Source organism: Rana temporaria, chromosome 11 (genome assembly GCF_905171775.1).
Source record: "Rana temporaria chromosome 11, aRanTem1.1, whole genome shotgun sequence".
Taxonomy (NCBI): domain Eukaryota; kingdom Metazoa; phylum Chordata; class Amphibia; order Anura; family Ranidae; genus Rana; species Rana temporaria.
In genome coordinates this window covers 109843666-109855201 of record NC_053499.1, presented here as the reverse complement: position 1 = coordinate 109855201, position 11536 = coordinate 109843666, and the positions used below count along the sequence as shown (strand labels likewise).

Genomic DNA, 11536 nt, shown 5'->3' with positions numbered 1-11536 from the left:
GTTACAGACAGAAGAACAGGAATTGAGGATTTCTCAGAAGAAATAAGGACATTTAAAAGCAAAATTGAAGGAAGAGGTAAGTGAAGGAGGACTGCACTAAGGTAAAGGAAACCATTTAGGGAAAAAAAATCAACACCTTTAAATGGGAACTTTACTGCAGCAGTATAGATTTTTTATTTATTTTTTAAATACAGCCAGCACTTCAAATACAAACTAAAAATAGCCAAATGAGCTTTAGTAACCTGAAACAAATGCTGCTGTACCTCTATCTGCATATTGTTTTTTTCTCCATGGTGCTAGTCAAATGACAGACTTCAGACTAACTTGCCAGATTCACAGGCAGAAGGATATATGCAACACACTGGGGGTTATCTACGAAAAGCAAATCCACTTTGCACTACAAGTGCACTTGAAAGTGCAGTCTCTGTAGATCTGAGGTTGACATGCAAGTAAAAAATAAAAAACAGCATTTGTGCTTGAACATGATTGAATGATAAATTCAGCAGAGCTTCCCCTCAGATCTACAGCGACTGCACTTGCAGGGCACTTGAAGTGCAAAGTGGATTTGCCCTTAGTAAATGACCCCCAATGTGTGCAGGCATGGGATTACAATGCCAGCTTCAAACGCCAGGAAGAGCACGACTGAAGTGAAAATCCCACAATATGGCACTTGGGTTTTTGCAACAGCAGATGACAGCACGGAGAGAAACTGCAAGAAACCTCATACTGTGTGAGATTTGTTATGTTAACACTATTTCATAACAAGTATGCTGAGCACAATTTTAGGCCCTGCCTAAAGAGATATCAAAGTCTTGTTTTCTTTTTGTTTGTTTAAAAGTAACATTTTATACTTGCCTGCTTTTTGCAGTGGTTTTGCACAGAACAGCCTAGATCTTCCTCTTCTCGGGTCTCTTGCTGGTGCTCCTCCCTCCTGCTGAGTGCCCAACAGCAAGCAGCTTGCCATGGGGGCACCCGAGCAGAGTCGCTGCTCTGAGTCCATTCAGATATGAAGCCGCAACTCGGCCCCGCCTCCTCTCTCCTCACTGACTGATTTACAGCAGCAGGAGCCAATGGCACCCGCTGCTGTCTCAGCCAGCCGATACTCTCGTGCAACATCGCTGGATCGAGATGGGGCTCAGATAAGGGGGCCTGCTGCACACAAGTTTTTTTATCTTCATGCATAATAAAAAACCTTCTGCCTTTAGAACCCTTTCACACAGGCATGCCTAGGTCCGCCCGTTTGTTTACAATTGCCTACTTCCAGTTCCGATCAGGTCAGCTATCCAATAAAAATATAAACCACACACAAGAAAATAAACAGACACAAATGTGTCACCTGGTGATCGCAACGGGAAAAAAAAAACATTGCGAGAGTTCTGTATAGACAGCAGGAAATGTACCACTAATGCTGCTTCTAGAGCTTACCCTCTGTATTCTTCTCCTAAAGAAAGATGAAAATTGAATGGCCAGTACAGAACCAAAGGAGTTCTAGTCTCCAAAAGGCCAGCATCTTATTGTACAATAAGATATCATGATTAGTTAGATGTCTAACCTAGCAGCAATTGGTCTTTCATGAAAATTAAGGAATTGTTATGCACGCATCAGCCCTCACTTGTCAAACCAAGTATATTGAACATTCTTGGTTTTACCCACTGTTATTTATGAACAGCGTTGGAAAAAGAGCAGTCAGGTGGCAGATTCCCCCCAGTAATCCAGGGATTACCAAGCCGCCAGCAGACCAGTGGAGATGCGTACCATGTAATCGTTGCAATTGGTCAGAAATCACATGGTACGGTTTACAGTGCTGATGCTCCCCCTTCCAACAGAGGAAGGAAAGAGATGGAGTGTCTGTGAATAGGAGCTTTAGCTGCAGATTAATTCTGTTTTACTGACACAAGGATTGTTTTTTTAATTAACCCCCCCATACTACCTCTGTTGTCTCCATGTGACCTGTAAATTTACCCTTTTATCTCCCTTATCCGGCAGATCTGAACATTAACCACTTCATCTTCATGACAACACTATATGTGACCAGTACAATAACCCTATATACACACACAAGATTTTAGTAATGAAAACTGTATCATTAGCAGTAATCAGCATGGATTCATGAAGAATTGTTCTTGCCAAACCAATTTATTAACCTTCTATGAGGAGGAGAGTTGCCATCTAGATAAAGGAAGGCCTATAGACGTGGTGTATCTGGATTTTGCAAAAGCATTTGTCACAGTTCCCCATAAATGTTTACGGTACAAAATAAGGTCTGTTGGTATGGACTATAGAGTGCCTGGCAAGCTATCATAGTGCTGAAAACTGAAAATGGCCTGGTAATCAATAAGTATTTTAGGCCATTAATCAAGTGGTTAAAGAAACCTGCACTCTGCATAGCATTCTGTACATCTATCCATTACTAAATGAAAAAAGATCTCAAGATGTAATACTGAGAAATCTCAAATACAGATGATCTGTTAATTGTTATACTGAGAATATCATTAGCATAGTCAGCAATCCCTCTAACCAAGAGAATGCATGTAACAATTAACATGTTACAAACCATAATTTGTTCAGTGAGATACAAGTACATTTTCCAAGAGTATCCTTTACAAAAAAATTCCCAACAAACTTTACATTATTGTATATTTTATCTATGAATGTATAGAAGAACCAGTAAAGACTTCTACGGTTTAGCATGTTTTATTACAAATAAAAACTGACATCAGAAGAAAAAAAAAAAAAAAGAAAAAAAAAAAATAGTACTCAGAACTTGAACTCCTTGTATTTTTTCCCTCCTGCTCGGGAGTCTTGTGGCTGTCCCTTTCTTTTCTTTTGCTATAAGATGAAAGAAGTGTGTTACAATGGGTGATACAAAAAGATAAATTAATGACTAGGTCAATTTATTAGACTACGGATTGCCCTTGTAAAACTGAAGCCACCATCACTCATTTTACTTGAGTGCGGCCAGGAGATAAAAAAGGTCAGGAACCCATATAGGCTGTAGGGTTGCTAAGCTTAGATTTATTACCATTTCAAACCCATCCCTTGTCCAAATGCAATCAAAGTCAGGAAAAATTGTGTCTGGTCCCAGAGAAAATCGATACAAGTGTAAGTGGGAGAATTAATCCTGTAGTGTTCTGTTATTATGGTTTAAGAGCCTGTTCATACCAGCCCACACACTATAACCCATGATTCACTAGTGTTCGATGCATAGGGGTAGTGCTTTGCATTGTTACAGCAGATCACACCATTTACCGTTCTTAACTTTTCAACTATACACACACACCCACACCAATCAGCCATAACATTATGACCACACACCCACTAACCAATCATGGAATGGACTCCACTCCACTCTGAAGGTATGCTATGGTACCTGGCACCAAGACACCAGTAGCAGTTCCTTTGAATCCTGTAAGTTGCGAGGTGGACCCTCCATGGATTGGGCATGCCACAGATGCAAGATTTGACTAAAATCTGGACATTTTGGAGGTCATTTTGAAGTCAGCACTGCAAACACATCAGTTTGAGGAACACAACATTCTTGAATTCATCATACCAGGACATTGGTCTATTGTCAAGTTCTGATGTTCAAGTGCCAACTGTAGGCGCTTTTGACTGAACACGTGTCAGCGCGAGTACTCAGATTGATCTGCGACGACACAGCCCTATACGCAACAAACTGCAATCCCCTGAGTGTTTCGATACCTTTTTATAACAAGTGGTCATAATATTATGGCTAATCAGTTTATACAGTATTTCACAACAGTGAGTACAACCCTCACATTTTTGTAAATATTTTATTATACATCTTTTTATGTGAAAACACTGAAGAAATTACACTTTGCTACAATGTAATGTAGTGAGTGTACAGCTTGTATACCAGTGTAAATTTGCTTTCCCTTCAAAACAACACACAGCCACTGATGTCAACCTCTGGCAACAAAAGTGAGTACACCCCTAACTGAAAATTTCCAAATTGGGCGCAATTAGCCATTTTCCCTCCCCACTGTCATGTGACTCAGTGTTACAAGGTCTCAGATGTGAATGGGCAGGTGTGTTAAATTGGGTGTTATCACTCTCACACTTGTTACTGGAAGTTAAACATGGCACCTCATGGCAAAAACCTCTGAGGATCTGAAAAATTATTGCTGCTCTACATAAAGATGGCATAGGCAATAAGAAGATTGCCAATACCCTGAAACTAAGCTTCATCACGTTGGCCAAGTAACAGGACAGGTTCCACTAAGAACAAGCCTCGCCATGGTTGACCAAAGAAGATGAGTGCACGTGATCAGCGTCATATCCAGAGGTTGTCTTTGGGAAATAAACGTATGAGTCCTGTCAGCATTTCTGCAGAGGTTGAAGGGGGGCGGGGGGTCAGCCCCATCAGTGCTCAGACCATACGCCACACACTGTATTAAATTGGTCTGCATGGCTGTCAACCCAGAAGGAAGCCTCTTATAAAGATGATGCACAAGAAAGCCCACAAACAGTTTGCTGAAGACAAATAAACAGACTAAGGACATGGATTACTGGAACCATGTCCTGTGGTCTGATGAAACCAAGATAAACTTATTTGGTTCAGATGGTGTCAAGCGTGTGTGGCAGCAACCAGGTGAAGAATACAAAGACAAGCGTTTCTTGCCTACAGTCAAGCATGGTGGTGGGAGTGTCATAGTCTGGGGCTGCATGAGTGCTGCCAGAACTGGGGAACTACAGTTTTCAGGGAACCATAAATGCCAACATGTACTGTGACAAACTGAAGCAGAGCTTCGGAGACTGGGCCACAGGGCAGCATTCCAGCATAACAAACCCAAACACACCTCCAAGACCTGCCTTGCTAAAAAAGCTGATGGACTGGCCAAGCATGTCTCCAGACCTAAGATCTTTTGAGCATCTGTGGGACATCCTCAAACAGAAGGTGGAGGAGAGCAAGGTCTCTAACAGCTACGTAATGTCATCATGGAGGAGTGGCCCAGGAGGGTCAAGGCAGTGCTGGAAAATAATGTTGGCCACACAAAATATTGACTCTTTGGGCCCAATTTGGACATTTTCACTTAGGGGTTCACTCATTTGTATTGCCCGTGATTTAGACATTGCTGGCTGTGTGTTGAGTTATTTTGAGGGGACAGCAAATTTTACACCGTTATAAAAGCTGTACACTCACTACTTTGCTACAATGTAAAGTGTAATTTCTTCAATGTTGTCACATGAAAAGATATAATAAAATATTTACAAAAATGTGAGGGGTGTGCTCACATTTGTGAGATACTGTGTGTGCGTGTGTGTGTGTATAAAATATACACACACAAATTTGATGCAAAATTCTTACTTTCTGCTTTGCTGCATGTTCAGCCACCATGTCACTGAAGTCCTCTTTTTGTACTTGCTCTTGTGCTTCCCGTACTCTTTCCTCATACTTCTGTGTCATGGCAGATGGATCCAATTCAAGCTCTTCGGGAGCCAGTGCCACTTCTACTCCTTGTGGTTCTGTAGGTGCACCCCTTCGGGACAATGCCTATGAGAGAGAATGGCGAATATAAAATTAAACATTTCACTTTTAACCATATTCAGTTTATACAATGTAGCTCCTGCTGGATTCTGCCTCTTGTGGAGGTTGCCATTTGTGAAAGGACATTTTATGGTTACGCAATCGCATAGCTTAATCTTTTTATATGGACTATAAATTGAAAAAAACCTATGAATAAATGGTTGTGGAACTAATCATCTGAGTATCCATTATTTCTTCTTATGAGAAAATATGCTTTGATATACTAGTGCTTTGGATTACAAGCATGTTTCTTGATTGAATAATGCTAGCAATCCAAGGTTTCAAGGCAAATCCAATCCAATCCAATCCAAGGCAAAAAACAAAGTTGACATGTTAGATCTCTAAATGAAAAAATTAAAATTAAATGTGCATTATAACCCTATTGTATTTTAGAAATATTTGTAATTTCACTTTTAATGCAAATGAAAGAAACAAAAGAGAGGAGGGGGGATCAAAAAGACAGAGGGGTGGGACCCCCAAAGTAGAATTCCAGCTTTAATACTACTCAAAATAGTTTTCTATTACAAAACAATGCAGCCGCTGGATATGTTCAGGCAGCAGTACCAATAACTTGCTGCCCGAATTAAAGAAAGTCAGGCCGAGTGCTTTTCCACCGAGGAGAGGTCCTGTATTTTTAACCATGAACACACTGCTTTTTCTATGATTGCCAAAGGTCAAGAGGTAGACGGATGATGGCCTTATTTATGCCTCATCCAGAGGACGTCTGTTATCTATTGATAAATATACAAGATTTCTCCCGAATAGCAGAAATACACTCAGCCTGACTTTTTAAGTCTTAAAAATGTTACCAGCAGACAGGAAGAAGAGCATCTATTCTAGAGGAAATTTAAATATATTTCTTCTCCCAGAAGAGATGGAACATCTATCCTTTTAGGACATTGGCATTAAACTGAAGCATGATGGGGCTAACTAGCAGCTTTGTTTGCTAATGCCCAATCTCCTGAAAGCAGCAATATAACTCATTTGTTTTAGAATAAAATTTGAATTTCAGCCTAACACTAACTATGCTTAAAAATATATACCTAAAAAAATGAAAATGTATTTAGTCTGCTCCAATCACATGATCCCGAATGTCAATGAGTGGCAGCTGCAGGGGAGAGGAAGTGAGCAAAAGCATTGTTGAAAATTCTGGGAGCCATGACATTACTCATAGGTTCCATGTCCCAGACGTTGTCAGTGTTCCCTACTCTACTGCAGCTGCCACTCACAGACACAGAGGTGCTGAAGCTGCGGGACCATGGGACCAGAGCAGAATAAAAATATGTAGGTATAAAAAAAAAAAAAAAATTTAAGCCAGAATATGTAGCAGGAAAAGAGAAACCACATTTTAAGCATAGTTAAAGTTGGGATGCAAATTCACTTTAATACTGATCCTGTATCCGGTGAACGATTAAATAATTAAAAAAAAAGTAAATTTTCTCAAAACACCACAAAACTGGATTAAATAGAATATGTTTATTTACATGAAGTCTCTTAATGTGTACCGACTAAGTTTATCCCATCCCTCCATTAAGAAGATTGCAAAGGGATTCAAAAGCACACATACCTTAGAACTGTATTCAACACATTTGGATATTTCTGCATTAACGAACCCTCAATTAAACAAAGCGGATATTAAAAAACTGTACACCCGACAGCCATTTTCTCAACTCAGTTTCCATTTCATATTCAAACTCACCGAAGACATTTCATAGATATGAGTGGATCCCATTATTGCACCACCAACAGTCGCAGTCCTCTTCTCTGGAAGCACCGTAAAAAGTAGCGGAGTCTCTGTACTGTTGGGTTATAAAAAAATTCAATAAAAAACGCAACCAGAATATGTATGAGAAATGGATCCATGCACGGTACCATTAATAAAAAAAAATTATGTATTTGATATTTTTACAAGTCTACAGTCTTGTAGCCAAAACAATTACATCTCAGTTAAAAAAACACACATTTTGACACCAGCTGATACATACTTTAAAAAAAAAACCACATGCTCTTAGGCCCCTTTCACACGGACGGACCATTTAGGTCCGCCTGTCAGTTTTGACGGCGGAACTGAACGGCCGCTCCATGCATCTCTATGGAGCGTCGGATGTCAGCGGAGACATGTGCGCTGACATCCGACACAATCTGCTAAAAACAGACGTACGGGGATACGTCCCCATCCATCCATGGCGGATCGGATGAGATCTGATGAAAATTGACATGCTGTCCGTTTTCATCAGATCGCTCCATAGGAAACAGCGACGCCTGACAAGCCCCTCCCCGCTCAGTGAGCAGAGAGGAGCTCGTCATCTGCCAGCTCAGCAGAGATCAACGGACTGATCTCCCGCTGAGCTGGCGGGAGCAGGTGGACTCTGTAGCGACGAGTCCGCCTAGTGTGAAAGGAGCCTTATACATCCAGAACTATTAAAATGATATGCTCCGCTGTGATGAATTTACCAAAGAACTTCCAAAAAAGAAAGAATTTGGCTGGGATGGCAATTCCAATGAACCAACTGAATGACCTGAAGGCTGGGAAACAGAAGGGGACCAATTGTCAGTGGAGAAAGTACTGGGGCCCTGTACCACCACCCTGCAATCCTCGTGAACAAATAGTCCCTGATGGGGTTCTTGTGACCTCTGAAATAGTGGAGCAGGAAGGAGGATATCTTGAAGCAAGCACCTGTAGGTTGCTTTAACTCTGCAGTTGCAAACGTAAACTGCTACCAATGAGCCCTCAGAACACAAAACTAGCAGGTGTTTTTTCCAGCTGTTGGGCCAAGTCTAAAGAGAAAGCGTTAAAAGTGCAATATCACCCATTCACGCAGGGATGCATATATAGTTACATAGTAGGTGAGGTTAAAAAATAAAAACAAAACAACCTATGTGTGCAATTATAGGTCAGTATTACATTGTATATGTATGTTGTGGTCGTTCAGGTGCTTATCTAAAAGTTTTTTTGAAAACATCGCTGCTCCCCACTGAGACTACCGCCTGTGGAAGGGAATTCCACATCCTTGCCGCTCTTACAGTAAACAACCCTCTACGTCGTTTAAAGGTTAAACACATTTTTTTCTAATTTTAATAGCCACGCGTCTTGTTAAACTCCCTTCCACAAAAAATCATATCCCCTCTCAAGCGTCTCTTCTCAAGAGAGAAGACCTAGGCATTAGTAAAATAGACATGAATGTATATATCCTATTTACTTGTTAAACTTTTTTTTTTTTTAAACACATTTCTTCAGTTACATCCTGGTTTCCAGGCCTATGCAAGTGATGTCATGCATCCCAGGAGTCTTTAGGAGGGGAAGAGGAGCTTCCTCAGCTACGTCTACCCTCCTGCCTGAGCAGATGGATTACAGGAAGTAAATGCTACCAGGGGGTATTTTTTAAAGTGGTTTCTCAGCAAAATAAAAGTATTGAGACATGAACGAGTTTGTTTTGAACATTAAACATTTATGAAATAGCATGTTTGGTTTGTGGTACTACGTAGCAGTGTAGTTCTGCTTTAATTGTACACAATGCCAAATTCAAAATAAACCGCTAGCATATGTCTCATAAGTCAAGTAGATTTTGACATGCTTTGATTTTACTGACAGAATACAGGCATACCCCGCTTTAAGTACACTCACTTTACATACACTCGCGAGTAAGGACATACCTGCGAGTGTATGTAAAGTGCCTTACAAGTACTGTACGAACATTTTGCAGCCACAGTAGAAGGAGCTGAAGCTCCGAGAGCATACCCCACCCTGTTCCAGAGTGCCCCTGATACCCCCACTACAGCCCCTGAGACCTCAACTACAGCTCTTGACACCCCCACTACAGTCCCTGACCCCCCACTACACCCTAGAAATGAAAAAGGGTATTGTTTCACTTTAAGTACATTTTCGTTTTACATACATGCTCTGGTCCCGTTGTGTACTTAAAAGTGGGGTATGCCTGTAAACACTGAAAAGGAGAACATCTGGCAGTGGTGGGAAAAAGTATATAAAATAATCTAAAAATTTCAGCAATCAGACTATAAATATTATATAGAGCTACATACCCATCAATGGCCTCTTCATTCTTTTTCTTTCTCAGCTCAATAAGTTCTGGTGTCTCCATACCAGCAGGAACAGAAGAAAATCCTCCAGGTGTAATAAGACCACTGCATAAAGACATAACAAAAACAGTTTGCAACAAGAAAAAAAGTCTTCTGTAAATAAAGTGACAGCAGTTATTAAAAAAGCTTTACCACCGAGTCCCAGACTATGTTTGGCATTTACACTTAGGCCCCTTTCACACGTGCGGACCGTATGTCCGCATTTTCATCCATCCGTTTGCGGATGAAAACGGGTCATACATTGGTCCCTATGTGATTGCGGGTGTCAGCGGATGAACATCCGCTGACACTTGTAATCACCCGCCTCCGCAAAGCTCAGATTTTACGGACGGAAGAAAATCCTATTTTTTCTTCCGTCTGTGGATCGGATGAACACGGACACACGGTCCGTTTTCATCCGATCCCCCCATAGGGGAGAGCGGAGAAAAGACAGGGTGGTGCCTGCACAGTGTGCGGGGACCGCCCTGTCAGCCGACGGCTCAGCGAGGATTTTACGGAGGATCCCCGCTGAGCTGACGGACACACGGAGGCGGATCATTACTGATCCGCCCCGTGTGAAAGGGCCCTTAGTCTTGGTGCCGTGTTTTTTAAACATTTCAGTGGCTTTGGCAGGCCGCTGTTCTTGCCGAAACTGCAATTTTTTTTATTGTTTATTTTTTTTATTCCTATTACAAGGAATGTAAACATCCCTCGTAATAGGAATGGTCCATGACAGGTCCTCTTTATGAGAGATGCGAGGGTCAATAAGACCCCACATCTCTCCTCCAGGCTGGAAAGCCTGAGATAAAGACCGGGCCTCCAACGGTCACCGAGATGGCTGCAAAATCTCTATGTCGTCCTCTGGCGGCGTCCGATTCTTTCTCCGGGTCCCCGATTGTATGGGAGAGTCGGGAGAAGCACCGGGTGGCGGCGCGAGGGGCGAAGTCCCCTCCCGTCACCTGTATGATCGATCAATTGGCGGAACTGCCACTATGATCGTTCTTACGGTGCACAGAATCGCCGGCTGAAAATGAGAATATCTGAATACCTGAAGCTGCAGGCATTATTCAGATATTCCCACTGAAAGTCAAAGATGTCATATGACGTCCTTGGCTGGTTAAGTGGTAAAGAATATGTAAACCCAACATTTTATATTCCTGATATGTGCCTGCTGTACCATTTACTTGTATGAAAAAAGTGTTTTGTATTGTTTCCTTTGTGCAAAATCCCTAGTGTTCCTGCCAATCCCCCTGCTTTTTTGTTAAAAACTGACCACACTAAGCAGAACACACCATGGTCAGTTAGTTCTCTAGCTATGCTGGGAACTCAGCCAGCTCTTCTCCATTAATCAGACTTGTCCACATACACCCCATTCACTTGGAAGATCAGGGTGCCGCCGCTGCTCCTCCTCCCCTCAGCTCTTATGCAGCTGAGAACTGTGGGAATGTGATCACTTAAACAAAAAAAATATTAATGTTTTGCTTTTCATTTGTAACTTTAGCTGAATGTGTTGTTTTACAAGGTGATCGTTTACAAATCACTTTAATAGTCACTGCAATTTTGAAAAAAAAAAACTGGGACTGAAGTGGTCAAGGTAAAAGAAAACCCAAGAGAGATAGCCATGCAAGACCCCAAATCACTCACCTATCTGCAGGTGTAATGAATCCAGTCTCATCTGCTTTATCTTCATCGCTTTCTTCATCTTCTTCCTCAGAAGAGGATTCATCATCAGACAATTCTAGCTCTCCCCATGGGGTTCTGTCTATATCTTCCTCTTCATTTTTATTCTAAATGTCAAAAATAAAATCCTTTAAAAAAAAAAAAATAAAAAAAAAAAAGGCACATACCGTAATCTCTATAAAAGAGAAAACTGAACTTTATTTGGTTTTAGATACACTAATAAAGGGGATG

At 41.3% G+C, this 11536-nt stretch overlaps 1 protein-coding gene across 1 annotated transcript in view; it reads right to left on the bottom strand.

The window, feature by feature from the left end:
- Positions 1-2739: 2739 nt before the first annotated feature.
- SF3B2 (splicing factor 3b subunit 2) overlaps positions 2740-11536 on the bottom strand; it is a 62779-nt gene continuing 53982 nt past the window's right edge. Inside the window, exons 16-20 of the mRNA XM_040328825.1 lie at positions 11270-11412; positions 9590-9691; positions 7248-7347; positions 5330-5515; positions 2740-2829 (exon numbers count right to left, since the gene is read on the bottom strand). Of these exons, the coding sequence (XP_040184759.1) occupies positions 2758-2829; positions 5330-5515; positions 7248-7347; positions 9590-9691; positions 11270-11412 (603 nt within the window). The 3' untranslated portion in view covers positions 2740-2757. The remainder of the gene's footprint in view (positions 2830-5329; positions 5516-7247; positions 7348-9589; positions 9692-11269; positions 11413-11536) is intronic.